Below are 19,727 nucleotides of genomic sequence, written 5' to 3' on the forward strand. Positions count from 1 at the left end.
AGGGAGGGATTTGAACAGGAGGATGGGAATTGTAGGGGCTGGAGGAGGTTACAGAGATAGGGAGGGAGGGATTTGAACAGGAGGATGGGAATTATAGGGGCTGGAGGGGGTTACAGAGATAGGGAGGGAGGGTGGTCGCGGAATGGGATCTTGCTGTACTTGGTGAATGTCGCTGACGATCCTCTCTTCCCACCCCCCCCCCCCCCCCCCCCCCCCACCCAGGGATCATGCCGGACGTGGAGACCAAGACTCTGTTGACCCAAATCTTCGGGGTGAAGAGCCACCCGATGAGGAAGTTCCAGCGCCTGCTGTACTGGTTCCCCCGCTTCAAGCACGTCAACCCTTACCCGGTGCCCCAGCCCCTGCCGTCGGACCCGGTGGCCCTCGCCCAGCTCGGCCTCCAGCGCATCGCCAACGACCTCAGCTGCCAGGTCACCGTCTACCAGGTAGGCCGGTCCCCGGGAGGGGGGGGAGGAGACTGCGCCCCCCCCTCCCCGCCCCGACGCTCCCCCCCCCCTCGCCGCGAGCCCGTCCGTCTCCCCCCCCCCCCCGGCCCCGCCGTCAGCCGTGTTGCCGCCGGCCCAGTTACCCAGAGACCCAGAGTGTCCCTCTGGGCGACCCCGGTTCCACTCCCGCCGCGGCACGCGGCCGAAATCTGAACCCCGGCTGGAGAAACAAATCGGGGACTCGCCGTCCGACCAGGGGCCCGTTTCCCGACGGCCGTAAAGACCCCGGCCCTGCTGTCCTTACCCTGGTCCGGCCTACGTGTGACCCCACACCCACAGCAAGGGCTCTCTGCTGCCCCCTCGCGGGCGATGAGGGATGGGCAGCGAATGTTGGCGCCGACCGTGCACTGCCAACGAATAAACCCCGCCCCCCCCCCCCGGCCAATAACCGGGACCCCCACCCTGGCGCCCCCCCACCCCCGGCCAATAACCGGGACCCCCACCCTGGCGCCCCCCCCCCCCCCCCGGCCAATAACCGGACCCCACCCTGGCGCCCCCCCCCCCCCCCCCGGCCAATAACCGGGACCCCCACCCTGGCGCCCCCCCCCCCACCCCCGGCCAATAACCGGGACCCCCACCCTGGCGCCCACCCCCGGCCAATAACCGGGACCCCCACCCTGGCGCCCCCCCACCCCCCCCACCCCCGGCCAATAACCGGGACCCCCACCCTGGCGCCCCCCCCCCCCCCCCCGGCCAATAACCGGGACCCCCACCCTGGCGCCCCCCCCCCCCCCCCCCCGGCCAATAACCGGGACCCCCACCCTGGCGCCCCCCCACCCTCGGCCAATAACTGGGACCCCCACCCTGGCGCCCCCCCACCCCCCCCGCCCCGGGCATTAACCGGGACCCCCACCCTGGTGCCCCCCACCCCCCCCCCCACCCACGGCCAATAACCGGGACCCCCACCCTGGCGCCCACCCCCCCTCCCGGCCAATAACCGGGACCCCCACCCTGGCCCCACCCCCCCCCTCCACCCCCGGCCAATAACCGGGACCCCCACCCTGGCACCCCCCCACCCCCCCCCACCCCGGGCATTAACCGGGACCCCCACCCTGGCGCCCCACCCCCCCTCCCACCCCCGGCTCACGTCTGGGAAACCCGTCGTTGTTTTTTTTCTTTTCAGGAGCCTCGCTCGTACCTGGGACCCGACGCCCTGGAGATCCGCTTGCCGCACATCGTCGGTGAGCACTGCAGCCTCTCTCCTCGTCGCCTGTTTGCCCGCTGATCGGGGGGGGGGAGGGGGGGGGGAGGGGAGTGAGGCCTCGTCCTGAGGGAGGGGGGTGGGAGTGGGGTGGCGTGGGGTGGGGGGGGGGGGGCGGAGTCTGCACGTCCTCCCCCTGTGTGCGTGGGTTTCCTCCGGGTACTCCGGTTTCCTCCCACAGTCCAAAGATGTGCGGGTTAGGTGGATTGGACAGGCTAAATTGCCCGTAGTGTCCTAAAAAATAAGGTTAAAGGGGGGGGGGGGGGGTTGTTGGGTTACGGGTATAGGGGGGATACGTGGGTTTGAGTAGGGTGATCATTGCTCGGCACAACATCGAGTGCCGAAGGGCCTGTTCTGTGCTGTACTGTTCTATTCTATAAATAACCAGCGGCGGCCATTTTGTGTGGGCGCTGGCCGGGGCGAACGGGCCCTGTTCGATCCACCGGCTTGTGGAGCCGCTGAGGGGGGGGGGGGGGGGGGGCAGGGTCCGTTAAGGTTTTCTCCCTCCATTTCTGGCCTCATTTAGCTTCAAACCGCTCCCTGTGGCGGCGGGTCCCACGTTCTTCCCGCTCTTTTGGGTCACGACGTTCCTCCGGGATACGTTCCCCCCCCCCGAATGGATTGATGAGGGAATTCCTCACAACGGTGTTCCGTCCCCTCCCTCCCTCCCTGCTCTCCCCCCAGCCTCTCCGCTCGCCTGGGTGAGCGCGGCTCCCCGACGACACTGGGGAAGCTCGACACCGTCCCGGACAAAGCAGCCCCGCTTGATTGCTCCCCCTTCCACAAACATTCACTCCCTCCACCATCGCCCCACAGTGGCAGCCGTGTGTACCGTCTGCAAGATGCACTGCAGCAACTCACCAAGGTTCCTCAGCACCTTCCAAACCCACGACCTCCACCATCTCGAAGGACAAGAGCAGCAGATACCTGGGAATCCCACCACAGCACAGTAGCATTGTGGATAGCACAATCGCTTCACAGCTCCAGGGTCCCAGGTTCGATTCCCCGCTGGGTCACTGTCTGTGCGGAGTCTGCACGTCCTCCCCGTGTGTGCGTGGGTTTCCTCCGGGAGCTCCGGTTTCCTCCCACAGTCCAAAGATGTACAGGTTAGGGTGGATTGGCCGTGTTAAATTGTCCCTCAGTGCCCAAAGATGTACAGGTTAGGGGGATTGGCCGTGTTAAATTGTCCCTCAGTGCCCAAAGATGTACAGGTTAGGGGGATTGGCCGTGTTAAATTGTCCCTCAGTGCCCAAAGATGTGCAGGTTAGGTGGATTGGCCGTGCTAAATTGTCCCTTAGTGCCCAAAGATGTGCGGGTTAGGGGGATTGGCCGTGTTAAATTGTCCCTCAGTGCCCAAAGATGTACAGGTTAGGAGGATTGGCCGTGTTAAATTGTCCCTCAGTGTCCAAAGATGTACAGGTTAGGTGGATTGGCCGTGCTAAATTGTCCCTTAGTGTCCAAAGATGTGCAGGTTAGGGGGATTGGCCGTGTTAAATTGTCCCTCAGTGCCCAAAGATGTACAGGTTAGGTGGATTAGCCGTGTTAAATTGTCCCTCAGTGCCCAAAGATGTACAGGTTAGGAGGATTGGCCGTGTTAAATTGTCCCTCAGTGTCCAAAGATGTACAGGTTGGGTGGATTAGCCGTGTTAAATTGTCCCTCAGTGTCCAAAGATGTACAGGTTAGGGTGGATTGGCCGTGTTAAATTGTCCCTCAGTGTCCAAAGATGTACAGGTTAGGTGGATTGGCCATGTTAAATTGTCCCTTAGTGTCCAAAGATGTACAGGTTAGGTGGATTGGCCATGTTAAATTGTCCCTTAGTGTCCAAAGATGTACAGGTTAGGTGGATTGGCCATGTTAAATTGTCCCTCAGTGTCCAAAGATGTACAGGTTAGGTGGATTGGCCGCGTTAAATTGTCCCTTAGTGTCCAAAGATGTACAGGTTAGGTGGATTGGCCATGTTAAATTGTCCCTTAGTGTCCAAAGATGTACAGGTTAGGTGGATTGGCCATGTTAAATTGTCCCTCAGTGTCCAAAGATGTACAGGTTAGGTGGATTGGCCGCGTTAAATTGTCCCTTAGTGTCCAAAATTGCCCTTAGTGTTGGGTGGGGTTACTGGGTTATTGGGATAGGGTGGAGGTGTTGACCTTGGGTAGGGTGCTCTTTCCTAGAGCCGGTGCAGACTCGATGGGCCGAATGGCCTCCTTCTGCACTGTAAATTCTATGTTCTGTAAATTCTATGAAGCCACCTGGAGGTTCCCCTCCGAGTCACTCACCCCCTCCGACTGGGGAATCTATCGGCCCTTCCTTCGCTGTCGCTGGGTCGGACTCCTGCCCTAACAGCACAGTGGGTGTACCTGCACCTGACGGGATTGCGAGGGGTCCAAGAAGGCAGCTCGCCGCCACCACGGACAGGTGGGGCAGTAAGATGCGAAGAGGACGTAAGGGACACGGGGCGGGCAAACGGGGTACCGGGCGGGACGGTGGCACAGCCGGTTAGCACTGCTGCCGCCTCAGGGCGCCGGGGACCCGGGTTCGATTCCCGGCTGGGGGAATCTGTGCGGAGTCTGCACGTCCTCCCCCTCCGTGACTGCGTGGGTTTCCTCCGGGTGCTCCGGTTTCCTCCCCAAAGTATCTGGGTGCCCGAGTGTATGAATCACAAACGGTTAACGTTTGCATCCACTCCAGTTTGGAAGCGTCGACTCGATCGAAACCTTTTGAAGTGTGACTCCAATAGCGCGTACGGGAGACTGTTTGCAAACTAACCTCCTCTCCCCCCCTCTCTCTCTCTCCCCCCCCCCCTCCTCCAGGCATCCAAAGCCCCGACCAGCGAGAACTCCTGGCCCGACACGATTGCCGCCGTCCCGTTTTTGTCGAGGGGCCCTTCCCGCTCTGGCTCCGCCGGACGTGCGTGCAGTACTACATCCTCCGCAGCGACCCGGCAGCCAAGGTGAGCGGATACCGCACCCCCCCCCCCCCCCCCCCCCCCCCCCTCCCCACTGCGAATTCAAAAAACATCCCTCTCTCCGCCGAGGGCTCACGTTCCGGGGGGCTTTGCGATCCAAAGATGTTTTCCTTTGCGATACTTCCTTTGCGATCTCCATAAATGACGTGGAGGAAGGTATAGATGGTCTGATGAGCAAGTTTGCAGATGATACTAAGATTGGTGGAGTTGCAGATAGCGAGGGGGACTGTCAGAGAATACAGCAAAATATAGATAGATTGGAGAGTTGGGCAGAGAGATGGCAGATGGAGTTCAATCCAGGCAAATGCGAGGTGATGCATTTTGGAAGATCCAATTCAAGAGCGGACTATACGGTCAATGGAAGGGTCCTGGGGAAAATTGATGTGCAGAGAGATCTGGGAGTTCAGGTCCATTGTACCCTGAAGGTGGCAACGCAGGCCGATAAAGTGGTCAAGAAGGCATACAGCATGCTTGCCTTCATCGGACGGGGTATTGAGTACAAGAGTTTAGGGGTGTGTTCCTCGTGTCTTAATAAAGCTCGTAGTCTCAAATGTGGAGAAGATGCTTTATTGTGAATTCGTTCTCTCTTCAGAGCTTTACCTACGGCTACCTCAAGTGCTACTAGCTGGTGTGTCTGTGCCCTGCTACGAGTTCTGCCTTCTGTGAAGTGTGTCCTCACTTCCTGTCCCGGTCTATTTATATGGCTCTCCCGTGCTCCCTCTAGTGTTTGCTCAGTTGTATTGCATCTAGTTAACTTGTGATCGCCACATCCCCCTTTTTCTCTTTACATATTTTCTGTACATCGTTAAAGAAAATTGTACATCCTGTCCCGGTGTATTTATAGCTCTCCCTCTAGTGTTTGCTCAATTGTATTGCATCTAGTTAACTTGTGATCACCACAAGGGGCAGCAGGGTAGCATGGTGGTTAGCATAAATGCTTCACAGCTCCAGGGTCCCAGGTTCGATTCCCGGCTTGGGTCACTGTCTGTGTGGAGTCTGCACGTCCTCCGTGTGTGCGTGGGTTTCCTCCGGGTGCTCCGGTTTCCTTCCCACAGTCCAAAGATGTGCGGGTTAGGTGGATTGGCCATGCTAAATTGCCCGTAGTGTCCTAATAAAAGTAAGGTTAGGGGGGGGGAGGGGTTGTTGGGTTACGGGTATAGGGTGGATACGTGGGTTTGAGTGGGGTGATCATGGCTCGGTGCAACATTGAGGGCCGAAGGGCCTGTTCTGTGCTGTACTGTTCTATGTTCTAAGAGTTGGCAGGTCATGTTACAGTTGTATCGGACTTTGGTTAGGCCACATTTGGAATACTGCGTGCAGTTCTGGTCGCCACATTACCAGAAGGATGTGGATGCTTTAGAGAGGGTGCAGAGGAGGTTCACCAGGATGTTGCCTGGTATGGAGGGTGCTAGCTATGAAGAAAGGTTGAGTAGATTAGGATTGTTTTCGTTGGAAAGACAGAGGTTGAGGGGGGACCTGACTGAGGTCTACAAAATTATGAGAGGTATGGACAGGGTGGATAGCAACAAGCTTTTCCCAAGAGGGGGGGTGTCAGTTACAAGGGGTCACGATTTCAAGGTGAGAGGGGGAAAGTTTAAGGGAGATGTGCGTGGAAAGTTTTTTACGCAGAGGGTGGTGGGTGCCTGGAACGCTTTACCAGCAGAGGTGGTAGAGGCGGGCATTTAAGAAGCATCTGGACAGGTATAGGAACGGGCGGGGAACAGAGGGAAGTAGACCTTGGAAAATAGGCGACAGGTTTAGATAAAGGATGTGGATCGGCGCAGGCTGGGAGGGCCGAAGGGCCTGTTCCTGTGCTGTAATGTTCTTTGTTCTTCCTGGCCTCTCCCCTCGGCGCGTCCAGTGTCCCACCTGTCCCCTAGTTGTACCCTCTTGTGTTTCCAGTTGGACCCCAATCACCAAATTCTACTCCAGTAGAAAGGGGCTGGTTCAGCACACTGGGCTAAATCGCTGGCTTTGAGAGCAAGACCGAGGCAGGGCAGCAGCGCGGGTTCGATTCCCGTACCGGCCTCCCCGGACAGGCGCCGGAATGTGGCGACTAGGGGCTTTTCACAGTCACTTCTTCCGGAGGGAGAATTCAGAATGTCCGATTCACCCCAACGAGCACGTCTTACGGGACTTGTGGGGAGGAAGTCGGAGCCCCCGGAGGGAACCCACCCAGACACTGGGGGGGGGGGAGAACGTGCAGACTCCGCACGGGCAGTGACCCAGCGGGGAATCGAACCCTTGGGGCTGTGGCCAAGCCCTCTTATCGCCAGCGCAAGCGGGAAGGCCTCGTTCCCCTCCTGCAGCTGAACGTCTTCACCTCATCCGAAAGGCGCACACGCCCTTGCCTCCTGATCCAACGATGTTGGCCCAGGCCTCAAATTTAGCCCCCCCCCCCCAGTTCCACAACCGCTCCAACGCTGCAAACAAGCGACTCCAGTCCAACGCCACCTCCGCCCCCCCCCCCCCCCCAATCACCTTTTTTTAAACCTTCTGTAAGTATGGCAATCAATAGGGGGCCTCACGGTGGCATGGTGGTTAGCATCAATCGCTTCACAGCTCCAGGGTCCCAGGTTCGGTTCCCGGCTGGGTCACTGTCTGTGCGGAGTCTGCACGTCCTCCCCGTGTGTGCGTGGGTTTCCTCCGGGTGCTCCGGTTTCCTCCCACAGTCCAAAGATGTGCGGGTTAGGTGGATTGGCCATGCTAAATTGCCCGTAGTGTAAGGTTAAGGGGGGGGTTGTTGGGTTACGGGTATAGGGTGGATACGTGGGTTTGAGGAGGGTGATCATTGCTCGGCACAACATCGAGGGCCGAAGGGCCTGTTCTGTGCTGTACTGTTCTATGTTCTATATCGATACTATATTGCTCAGCGACGCCAGGTATCAATGATACCACCACAAGGTTCAACCAGATATCGATCAAAGAGCCAAACACTAGTTAGTTCAAGATCGAGGGTACTTTATTTACACACAATTAATCATTCAGCATAAACACTACTAGTTAAACTACAACTATCGACTAAGACAACCTGCACATAGAACGATACAGCGCAGTACAGGCCCTTCGGCCCTCGATGTTGCACCGACATGGAAAAAATCGAAAGGCCATCTAACCTACACTATGCCCTTATCATCCATATGCTTATCCAATAAACTTTTAAATGCCCTCAATGTTGGCGAGTTCACTACTGCTTGCAGGTAGGGCATTCCACGGCCTCACCACTCTTTGCGTAAAAAACCCACCTCTGACCTCTGTCCTATATCTATTACCCCTCAATTTAAGGCTATGTCCCCTCGTGCTAGCCACCTCCATCCGCGGGAGAAGGCTCTCAGCTGTCCACCCTATCTAACCTGATCATTTTGTATGCCTCTATTAAGTCACCTCTTAACCTTCTTCTCTCTAACGAGAACAACCTCAAGTCCATCAGCCTTTCCTCATAAGATTTTCCCTCCATACCAGGCAACATCCTGGTAAATCTCCTCTGCACCCGTTCCAAAGCTTCCACGTCCTTCCTATAATGAGGCGACCAGAACTGTACGCAATACTCCAAATGCGGCCGTACTAGAGTTTTGTACAACTGCAACATGACCTCATGGCTCCGGAACTCAATCCCTCTATCAATAAAGGCCAACGCACCATAGGCCTTCTTCACAACCCTATCAACCTGGGTGGCAACTTTCAGGGATCTATGTACATGGACACCGAGATCCCTCTGCTCATCCACACTACCAAGAATTTTACCATTAGCCAAATATTCCGCATTTCTGTTATTCTTTCCAAAGTGAATCACCTCACACTTCTCCACATTAAACTCCATTTGCCACCTCTCAGCCCAGCTCTGCAGCTTATCTATGTCCCTCTGTACTTAACTTCAGACACCCGGCTTGGGTCAGAGGAACAGTGCCCGCTGTCTGATTCTGGATCTATCGGGTTACTGGGGGAGTAACCATTAATTGGGCAGTTCTTGATCACTGTGTGCGATCTGAGCCAATAAAGGGGCGGGTGCCTCGATGGCTGGGCGTGCCCTAAGCGGTCATTGACCCTGTTGTTGACGGTTCCCACGTACAGGGAGTGGCAGCGAAATGTCTGCGATTGTATCGGTTACCTGAGTATCAGTCCGTTGTCTGACGGAGATGGGCCACTAAATCGCTAATCGGTTGGGGGTTTCGATGCCTGGATTCCTCGCTCGCGGATATACATTCAGGCTCCGAGCCTGCCTGAATCTCACATTGGCCATTTTTCCCATGATGCTTTGCGAACGTCCATCTTTCACGTCGCGAGTGTCGCAGCCTGTTATGGAACTCCTCGGATGCCCTGTCCACCCTCTCCCGCATCACCCCCTCGCCAAATCCGGGCACATGCGAGGTGACGCATTTTGGAAGGTCTAATGCAGGTAGGGAATATACAGTGAATGGTAGAACCCTCGAGAGTATTGACAGTCAGGGAGATCTAGGTGTACAGGTCCACAGGTCACTGAAAGGGGCAATACGGTAGCATGGTGGTTAGCATAAATGCTTCACAGCTCCAGGGTCTCAGGTTCGATTCCCGGCTGGGTCACTATCTGTGCGGAGTCTGCACGTTCCTCCCCGTGTGTGCGTGGGTTTCCTCCGGGTGCTCCGGTTTCCTCCCACAGTCCAAAGATGTGCGGGTTAGGTGGATTGGCTATGCTAAATTGCCCGTAGTGTCCTAAAAAGTAAGGTTAAGGGGGGGTTGTTGGGTTACGGATATAGGGTGGATACGTGGGTTTGAGTAGGGTGATCATTGCTCGGCACAACATCGAGGGCCGAAGGGCCTGTTTTGTGCTGTACTGTTCTATGTTCTAACACAGGTGGAGAAGGTAGTCAAGAAGGCATACAGCCTGCTTGCCTTCATTGGCCGGGGCATTGAGTATAAGAATTGGCAAGTCATGTTGCAGCTGTATCGAACCTTAGTTAGGCCACACTTGGGAGTACAGTGTTCAATTCTGGTCGCCACACTACCAGAAGGATGTGGAGGATTTAGAGAGGGTGGCAGAAGAGATTTACCAGGATGTTGCCTGGTATGGAGGGCATTAGCTATGAGGAGAGGTTGAATAAACTCGGTTTGTTCTCACTGGAACGACGGAGGTTGATGGGCGACCTGATAGAGGTCTACAAAATTAGGAGGGGTATAGACAGAGTGGATCGTCAGAGGCTTTTCCCCAGGGTAGAGGGGTCAATTACTAGGGGGCATAGGTTTAAGGTGCGAGGGGCAAGGTTTAGAGATGTACGAGGCGAGTTTTTTACCCAGAGGGTAGTGGGTGCCTGGAACTCGCTGCCGGAGGAGGTGGTGGAAGCCGGGACGATAGTGACGTTTAAGGGGCATCTTGACAAATACATGAATAGGATGGGAATAGAGGGATACGGACCCCGGAAGTGTAGATTTTAGTTTAGACGGGCAGCATGGTCGGCACGGGCTTGGAGGGCCGAAGGGCCTGTTCCTGTGCTGTACTTTCCTCTGTTCTCTTTGCAATCCAGGACCCGAACAATCTCCTCTTGCCTCCCTGCCCATCCCACCGCTCAGCGCCACACTGCGGACGGCGTGCCCCACCCCCACTCGTATTGATCCCCCCGCAGAAAACCGCCTCGTCAACTTTCCAGTCCTGAATTCAGATTCATGAACAGCAACCCCCCCCCCCCCCTCCTCAACGCCCCGTCCAACCCCCCCCCCCCCCCCCCCCCCCAACGCCCGGAGTCCCTGCCCCTTCGCAGGCCCCAAAAATGGCCGCCGTGGCGCTGACGGAGGAGGCCCGGTTGCTCGGCATCCTGGGACACGGCCAGGACTCGTGGGTGCGATTGACGGACCCCCCCCCCCATCCCCAACAACAAATGACGCCTCTGGCAGCCATCCTCTGCGTGTGGCCCTCTGCACCGTCTTGAGGAAGGGGAAGGCACGGAACTGACCCTATTCAAGGCCCCGGGCCCTCATCTCCCCTCAGCCTCTTCCCCCCCCCCCCCCCCCCCCCCTCGCTCCCAGCCCCCAACAAAGACCAGAGCCCCTGCAGGAGCTTCGCCTCCATCTGTCCCCACCCGAGAACCCGTCTTCCCCCAAACCATCCCCGTTACAGAGAACTGTACGGTACAGGAACAGGCCCTTCGGCCCTCCATGCCCGTGCTGTTCCTCGTTTTACTGGAGTGTGATTAACACGCCTCCGTTTAAAGGCCGTGAGCTTAACACTGCTATGGCTCTGTATGTGTAATTATGCTCAGGAGTCGCCAGGTGCCGTATTTAGACACCGTCACAAGTATATCAAGGTCCGGTTCAAAGTAATAAATCCGTACACCGATTAGTAAGTCCAAACGATTGGTGTTTATTATAACAAATATAATAAATACACATGCATACGCTAAAGAGACTAACTTACTTCTAATACTAAACAACTAAATACTTATCTAGACAGGAACAGTCAAGGTCAGGGAGCAAGGCCTTCGTTCCGTTCTTGGTCTGTAACTTTCTGATTGGCAAAGTTGTCAGGATCTAGCAAGGTCTGGATCACGTAGCGATCGTTGTGTTGGCACTTACAGTTCGATGGCTGATGGCTCAACGGCCGGTGATGAAACTGGAGTCAGGATGCGATGTAACAGGTCTGGGCCGGAGCTAAAACAGACCGAACCATGTGCTTGACCTTCTCTTTATAGGTCCTAGAAGTCCGTGCCCCCTTGGGGCGGTTCTTTCACCTGCCAGGTATCGATTGGGTCTCTCCCAATCGATATCTTCCAAACCCCCCAATCTGAGGGTCGTTTCTCGATGGGTGGGGCGTTCCCTACGGCTCTTTGTGGTGGTTACTTTGGCGCCGTTCTGTCTGGGCGTCTACGGAAAAGCATCCATCGATACTTAAATGTTTCTATTGTCCGGGGTCTGGATCTGGATCACCTCATTACTATGCAGATCTGTTTCCCATTTGCACCTTTGGCTGAAACTCTGCACCTGGCCAGAAACTGGTTTCTGTACGTGCAGAATGCAAAACAGTCTTAAGAACATAAGCACTAGGAGCAGGAGTAGGCCATCTGGCCCCTCGAGCCTGCTCCGCCATTCAATGAGATCATGGCTGATCTTTTGTGGACTCAGCTCCACTTTCCGGCCCGAACACCATAACCCTTAATCCCTTTATTCTTCAAAAAACTATCTATCTTTACCTTAAAAACATTTAATGAAGGAGCCTCAACTGCTTCACTGGGCAAGGAATTCCATAGATTCACAACCCTTTGGGTGAAGAAGTTCCTCCTAAACTCAGTCCTAAATCTCCTTCCCCTTATTTTGAGGCTATGCCCCCTAGTTCTGCTGTCACCCGCCAGTGGAAACAACCTGCCCGCATCTATCCTATCTATTCCCTTCATAATTTTAAATGTTTCTATAAGATCCCCCCTCATCCTTCTAAATTCCAACCAGTACAGTCCCAGTCTACTCAATCTCTCCTCGTAATCCAACCCCTTCAGCTCTGGGATTAACTTCTGCAAGCTGCTTGTCCTCGCCATGACTGTTTTTCCCAGCAGCCTTAGCAGTTCTCCATTTTGTAGCCCAGTGTCCATCTTAGATGGCCCCAGTGCCGACCACGGTACCTGCCTATCACAGGCAAAAAATATTCACACCACGGCCTGAGTAGAAGTAAAGAAGCGGTTTATTATATCAGAATTCTGGGAGATAAGGTCTGAGACTCCGCAGCCCCTGACAGCACCTTTTCTCACTTGAGCTAAGGCTCACATGGGTTAATATACAGATTCAAGCGGCGGAATGAGTTGTTTTCTCATTTGCGTACAACCAATCAACTATATCACACTTATTACAGGCAGTCAATCGATTTTCTTAGCATCCCGGTCATCACATTTCTAGTTAGAATGAGTGTTGCCTTACCCACCCCTAACTTCAGGCAGAAGTCATTCAAGACTGACACAAGGATGTTCCCCGTCTGTAACTGGGGTCCTTGAGCTTATCAAGGGCAGCACGGTAGCATGGCGGTTAGCGTCAATGCTTCACAGCTCCAGGGTCCCAGGTTCGATTCCCGGCTGGGTCACTGTCTGTGCGGAGTCTGCACGTCCTCCCCCTGTGTGTGTGCGTGGGTTTCCTCCGGGTGCTCCGGTTTCCTCCCACAGTCCAAAGATGTGCGGGTTAGGTGGATTGGCCATGCTAAATTGTCCCTTAGTGTCCAAAGATGTACAGGTTAGGTGGATTGGCCGTGTTAAATTGTCCCTCATGTCCAAAGATGTGCGGGTTAGGTGGATTGGCCGTGCTAAATTGTCCCTCAGTGTCCAAAGATAGAACATAGAACAGTACAGCACAGAACAGGCCCTTCGGCCCTCAATGTTGTGCCGAGCCATGATCACCCTATTCAAACCCACGTATCCACCCTATACCTGTAATGCAACAACCCCCCCCCCCCCCCCCCCCCCCCCCCCCCCCCCCCCCCCCCCAATATTAGGACACTACGGGCAATTTAGCATGGTCAATCCACCTAACCCGCACATCTTTGGACTGTGGGAGGAAACCGGAGCATCCGGAGGAAACCCACGCACACACACACGGGGAGGACGTGCAGACTCCGCACAGACAGTGACCCAGCCGGGAATCGAACCTGGGACCCTGGAGCTGTGAAGCATTTATGCTAACCACCATGCTACCCTGCACATAAGATGTGCAGGTTAGGTGGATTGGCCGTGTTAAATTGCCCGTAGTGTCCTAATAGTAAGGTTGGGGTGGGGGGGGGGGGGGGGGGGGAGTTGTTGGGTTACAATTAGGGTGGATACGTGGGTTTGAGTAGGGTGATCATTGCTCGGCGCAACATCGAGGGCCGAAGGGCCTGTTCTGTGCTGTACTGTTCTATACATTGCATTTCTTGTTCTGTGCAGCTGTTATCAGCGGCTGTCGAAATACTCCCCAGGTTCTCATGAGGCAGTTTACACCCTTTGTAACGTATCGTTCAGGAAAGTGGCTAGTCGGCCATTTTGTGTCTTCAGCATTGCCAAAATAGTTGGCAGCCATTTTGTGTCCTTTCTGATATTAACAAGCATTGTGTGTACACTATCTATTTCTACAAATTGCTTCTTCTAAACAGGCATCTAAGCCAATGATTACCTTGTGTCTCATCAGAACTACTCGAAATTAAGAGTGGACGTTCAGAGACTATTTCCTCGGGTGGATGTAGCTGTTACAAGGGGGCGTAACTATAAGGTTCAGGGTGGGAGATATAGGAGGGATGTCCGAGGTAGGTTCTTTACTCAGAGAGTGGTTAGGGGTGTGGAATGGACTGCCTGCTGTGATAGTGGAGTCAGGCACTTTAGGAACTTTCAAGCGGTTATTGGATAGGCACATGGAGCACACCAGGATGACGGGGAGTGGGATAGCTCGATCTTGGTTTCGGCCAATGCTCGGCACAACATCGAGGGGCCGAAGGGCCTGTTCTGTGTTGTACTGTTCGATGTTCTATGTAGTTACAGCGCCACCTATAATTTACATCATCGTCCAGTGTCAGAAAATGCACTCCAACACATAGAACATAGAACATAGAACGATACAGCGCAGTACAGGCCCTTCGGCCCTCGATGTTGCACCGACATGGAATAAATCTAAAGGCCATCTAACCTACACTATGCCCTTATCATCCATATGCTTATCCAATAAACTTTTAAATGCCCTCAATGTTGGCGAGTTCACTACAGTTGCAGGTAGGGCATTCCACGGCCTCACCACTCTTTGCGTAAAAAACCCACCTCTGACCTCTGTCTTATATCTATTACCCCTCAATTTAAGGCTATGTCCCCTCGTGCTAGCCACCTCCATCCGCGGGAGAAGGCTCTCGCTGTCCACCCTATCTAACCCTCTGATCATTTTGTACGCCTCTAATAAGTCACCTCTTAACCTTCTTCTCTCTAACGAAAACAACCTCAAGTCCATCAGCCTTTCCTCATAAGATTTTCCCTCCATACCAGGCAACATCCTGGTAAATCTCCTCTGCACCCGTTCCAAAGCTTCCACGTCCTTCCTGTAATGAGGCGACCAGAACTGTACGCAATACTCCAAATGCGGCCGTACCAGAGTTTTGTACAGATGCAACATGACCTCATGGCTCCGGAACTCAATCCCTCTACCAATAAAGGCCAACACACCATAGGCCTTCTTCACAACCCTATCAACCTGGGTGGCAACTTTCAGGGATCTATGTACATGGACACCGAGATCCCTCTGCTCATCCACACTACCAAGAATCTTACCATTAGCCAAATATTCCGCATTCCTGTTATTCTTTCCAAAGTGAATCACCTCACACTTCTCTACATTAAACTCCATTTGCCACCTCTCAGCCCAGCTCTGCAGCTTATCTATGTGCCTCTGTAACCTGTACCTAAACTAAAACCGTCTGCACTTAACGTAGTCCGTATCCTTGCAATCCCACCCTATTCATATATTTGTCTAGATGCCCCTTAAATGCCTCTATCGTACCGGCTCCCAGCACCTCCCCAGGCAGCGAGTTCCATCTATTCACCCCACTCTGTAACAATCTGCCTCGCACCTCAGTTCTAAACTTTTCCCCACACACTTAAATGTCCCCCAGTAATTGACTCTCCGACTTTGGGGAAAAATCCTCTGACTATCCACTCTGTCGATGCCCCTCATAATTTTGTCGGCCTCGGTCAGGTCGCCTCTCGACCTCCGTCGTTCCAGTGAGAACACACCGAGTTTATCTAACCTCTCCTCGTAGCTAATGCCCTCCGTACCAGGCAACATCCCAGCCCCATGCCCATCCAAGATGGTGGCCAGGCCCATCCAAGATGGTGGCCGCCGAGCCCATCCAAGATGGCCGCCAAGCCCATCCAAGATGGCCGCCAAGCCCATCCAAGATGGCCGCCAAGCCCATCCAAGATGGCCGCCAGCCCATCCAAGATGGCCGCCAAGCCCATCCAAGATGGCCGCCAAGCCCATCCAAGATGGCCGCCAAGCCCATCAAAGATGGCCGCCAAGCCCATCCAAGATGGCCGCCAAGCCCATCCAAGATGGCCGCCAAGCCCATCCAAGATGGCCGCCAAGCCCATCCAAGATGGCCGCCAAGCCCATCCAAGATGGCCGCCAAGCCCATCCAAGATGGCCGCCAAGCCCACCCAAGATGGCTGCCAAGCCCATCCAAAATGGCCGCCAAGCCCATCCAACATGGCCGCCAGGCCCATCCAAGATGGCGGCCAAGCCTATCCAAGATGGCCACCAAGCCCATCCAAGATGGCCGCCAAGCCCATCCAAGATGGCCGCCAAGCCCATCCAAGATGGCCGCCAAGCCCATCCAAGATGGCCGCCAGACCCAGCCTGTTCCTCCCAACCCACGGCCAAACAAAGCGTCGTTAGTTTGGAACCGAGCCCATGCCTCTTCACAAAATCCTCTCGGCATCCGAGCCCCCCCCGAAAATCCCCCCCTACCCGGGATTGACTGGTTGAACCGTCACTGACTGCCTCCGACGTGGGTAGACCTTTCCATGGATAAGGCGACCTGAACCGTTCACTGTATTCCGGGGGGAGGGGGGGGGGGGGCCTGGATTATGGAGCTCAAATCCTAGAGTATAGACATCTCCCTCCGACAGTGCAGCGCTCCCTCAGTACTGGCACCGGAGGGAGTGTGGGCCTGGATTATGGAGCTCAAATCCTAGAGTATAGACATCTCCCTCCGACAGTGCAGCGCTCACTCAGTACTGGCACCGGGGGGAGTGTGGGCCTGGATTATGGAGCTCAAATCCTAGAGTATAGACGTCTCCCTCCGACAGTGCAGCGCTCCCTCAGTACTGGCACCGGGGGGAGTGTGGGTCTGGATTATGGAGCTCAAATCCTAGAGTATAGACATCTCCCTCCGACAGTGCGGCGCCCCCTCAGTACTGGCACCGGGGGGGGGAGTGTGGGCCTGGATTATGGAGCTCAAATCCTAGAGTATATACATCTCCCTCCGACAGTGCAGCGCTCCCTCAGTACTGGCACCGGAGGGAGTGTCGGCCTGGATTATAGCGCTCAAATCCTAGTGTATAGACATCTCCCTCCGACAGTGCAGCGCTCCCTCAGTACTGGCACCGGAGGGAGTGTGGGCCTGGATCATGGAGCTCAAATCCTAGTGTATAGACATCTCCCTCCGACAGTGCAGCGCTCCCCCAGTACTGGCACCGGGGGGGGGGGGGGGGGGGGGGGGGGTGTGGGCCTGGATTATGGAGCTCCCTCCGACAGTGCAGCGCTCCCTCAGTACTGGCACCGGGGGGGAGTGTGGGTCTGGATTATGGAGCTCAAATCCTAGTGTATAGACATCTCCCTCCGACAGTGCAGCGCTCCCTCAGTACTGGCACCGGAGGGAGTGTGGGCCTGGATCATGGAGCTCAAATCCTAGAGTATAGACATCTCCCTCCGACAGTGCGGCGCTCCCTCAGTACTGGCACCGGGGGGAGTGTGGGCCTGGATTATGGAGCTCAAATCCTAGAGTATTGACATCTCCCTCCGACAGTGCAGCGCTCCCTCAGTACTGGCACCGGGGGGGGAGTGTGGGCCTGGATTATAGCGCTCAAATCCTAGAGTGTAGACATCTCCCTCCGACAGTGCAGCGCTCCCTCAGTACTGGCACCGGGGGGAGTGTGGGCCTGGATTATGGAGCTCAAATCCTAGAGTATAGACGTCTCCCTCCGACAGCCCCCGTTTGACCTTTGCCCCTTTCACACCTATCATTAGGAGGGCCGAACGGTTGACCCCGAGCGCAATTTCTACTATCCTTTGGAGATGAACTTTGACCTGGAACGTGACCTTGGGGACGACGATGAACTTGACGTCGAGGAAGGTAACAGAGATGGGGAGCGAGGGGGCGAGGGAGGGAGGGATTTGAAAAGGAGGATGGGAATTGTAGGGGCTGGAGGAGGTTACAGAGATAGGGAGGGAGGGAGGGAGGGATTTGAACAGGAGGATGAGAATTGTTGGGGCTGGAGGGGGTTACAGAGATAGGGAGGGAGGGAGGGATTTGAACAGGAGGATGAGAATTGTTGGGGCTGGAGGGGGTTACAGAGATAGGGAGGGAGGGAGGGATTTGAACAGGAGGATGAGAATTGTAGGGGCTGGAGGAGGTTACAGAGATAGGGAGGGAGGGAGGGAATTGAACAGGAGGATGGGAATTGTAGGAGCTGGAGGATGTTATAGAGATAGGGAGGGAGGGATTTGAACAGGAGGATGAGAATTGTAGGAGCTGGAGGATGTTATAGAGATAGGGAGGGAGGAAGGGATTTGAACAGGAGGATGGGAATTGTGGGGCCTGGAGGAGGTTACAGAGATAGGGAGGGAGGGATTTGAACAGGAGGATGAGAATTGTAGGGGATGGAGGAGGTTACAGAGATAGGGAGGGAGGGATTCGAACAGGAGGATGAGAATTGTAGGGATGGAGGAGGTTACAGAGATAGGGAGGGAGGGATTTGAACAGGAGGATGAGAATTGTAGAGGCTGGAGGAGGTTACAGAGATACGGAGGGAGGGATTTGAACAGGAGGATGGGAATTGTAGGGGCTGGAGGAGGTTACAGAGATATGGAGGGAGGGGAGGGAGGGAAGGGTTTGAACAGGAGGATGGGAATTGTAGGAGCTAGAGGAGGTTACAGAGTTAGGGAGGGGCGAGGGATTTGAACAGGAGGATGAGAATTGTTGGGGCTGGAGGAGGTTACAGAGATAGGGAGGGAGGGATTTGAACAGGAGGATGAGAATTGTAGGGGCTGGAGGAAGTTACAGAGATAGGGAGGGAGAGAGCGAGGGATTTGAACAGTAGGATGGGAATTGTTGGGGCTGGAGGAGGTTACAGAGATAGGGAGGGAGGGAATTGAACAGGAGGATGAGAATTGTAGGGACTGGAGGAGGTTACAGAGATAGGGAGGGAGGGAGGGATTTGAACAGGAGGATGAGAATTGTTGGGGCTGGAGGGGGTTACAGAGATAGGGAGGGAGGGAGGGATTTGAACAGGAGGATGAGAATTGTTGGGGCTGGAGGAGGTTACAGAGATAGGGAGGGAGGGAGGGATTTGAACAGGAGGATGAGAATTGTTGGGGCTGGAGGGGGTTACAGAGATAGGGAGGGAGGGAGGGATTTGAACAGGAGGATGAGAATTGTAGGGGCTGGAGGAGGTTACAGAGATAGGGAGGGAGGGAGGGAATTGAACAGGAGGATGGGAATTGTAGAGCTGGAGGAGGTTACAGAGATAGGGAGGGAGGGATTTGAACAGGAGGATGAGAATTGTAGGAGCTGGAGGATGTTATAGAGATAGGGAGGGAGGAAGGGATTTGAACAGGAGGATGGGAATTGTGGGGCCTGGAGGAGGTTACAGAGATAGGGAGGGAGGGATTTGAACAGGAGGATGAGAATTGTAGGGGATGGAGGCGGTTACAGAGATAGGGAGGGAGGGATTCGAACAGGAGGATGAGAATTGTAGGGGATGGAGGAGGTTACAGAGATAGGGAGGGAGGGATTTGAACAGGAGGATGAGAATTGTAGAGGCTGGAGGAGGTTACAGAGATACGGAGGGAGGGATTTGAACAGGAGGATGGGAATTGTAGGGGCTGGAGGAGGTTACAGAGATATGGAGGGAGGGGAGGGAGGGAAGGGTTTGAACAGGAGGATGGGAATTGTAGGAGCTAGAGGAGGTTACAGAGTTAGGGAGGGGCGAGGGATTTGAACAGGAGGATGAGAATTGTTGGGGCTGGAGGAGGTTACAGAGATAGGGAGGGAGGGATTTGAACAGGAGGATGAGAATTGTAGGGGCTGGAGGAAGTTACAGAGATAGGGAGGGAGAGAGGGAGGGATTTGAACAGTAGGATGGGAATTGTTGGGGCTGGAGGAGGTTACAGAGATAGGGAGGGAGGGAATTGAACAGGAGGATGAGAATTGTAGGGACTGGAGGAGGTTACAGAGATAGGGAGGGAGGGAGGGATTTGAACAGGAGGATGAGAATTGTAGGGGCTGGAGGAGGTTACAGAGATAGGGAGGGAGGGAGGGATTTGAACCGGATGAGAATTGTAGGGGCTGGATAGAGGTTACAGAGATAGGGAGGGAGGGAA

The 19,727-nt window shown here is 54.9% G+C and overlaps 1 protein-coding gene across 1 annotated transcript in view; it reads left to right on the forward strand.

Moving 5' to 3' along the window:
* The first annotated feature begins 227 nt into the window (after positions 1-227).
* ecsit (ECSIT signaling integrator) overlaps positions 228-19,727 on the forward strand; it is a 39,602-nt gene continuing 20,102 nt past the window's right edge. Inside the window, exons 1-4 of the mRNA XM_038788393.1 lie at positions 228-446; positions 1,630-1,687; positions 4,516-4,655; positions 17,373-17,502. Coding sequence (XP_038644321.1) covers positions 228-446; positions 1,630-1,687; positions 4,516-4,655; positions 17,373-17,502 — 547 coding nt within the window. The remainder of the gene's footprint in view (positions 447-1,629; positions 1,688-4,515; positions 4,656-17,372; positions 17,503-19,727) is intronic.

This window comes from Scyliorhinus canicula, unplaced genomic scaffold, assembly GCF_902713615.1.
Source record: "Scyliorhinus canicula unplaced genomic scaffold, sScyCan1.1, whole genome shotgun sequence".
In the NCBI taxonomy this organism is placed as follows: Eukaryota; Metazoa; Chordata; class Chondrichthyes; order Carcharhiniformes; family Scyliorhinidae; genus Scyliorhinus; species Scyliorhinus canicula.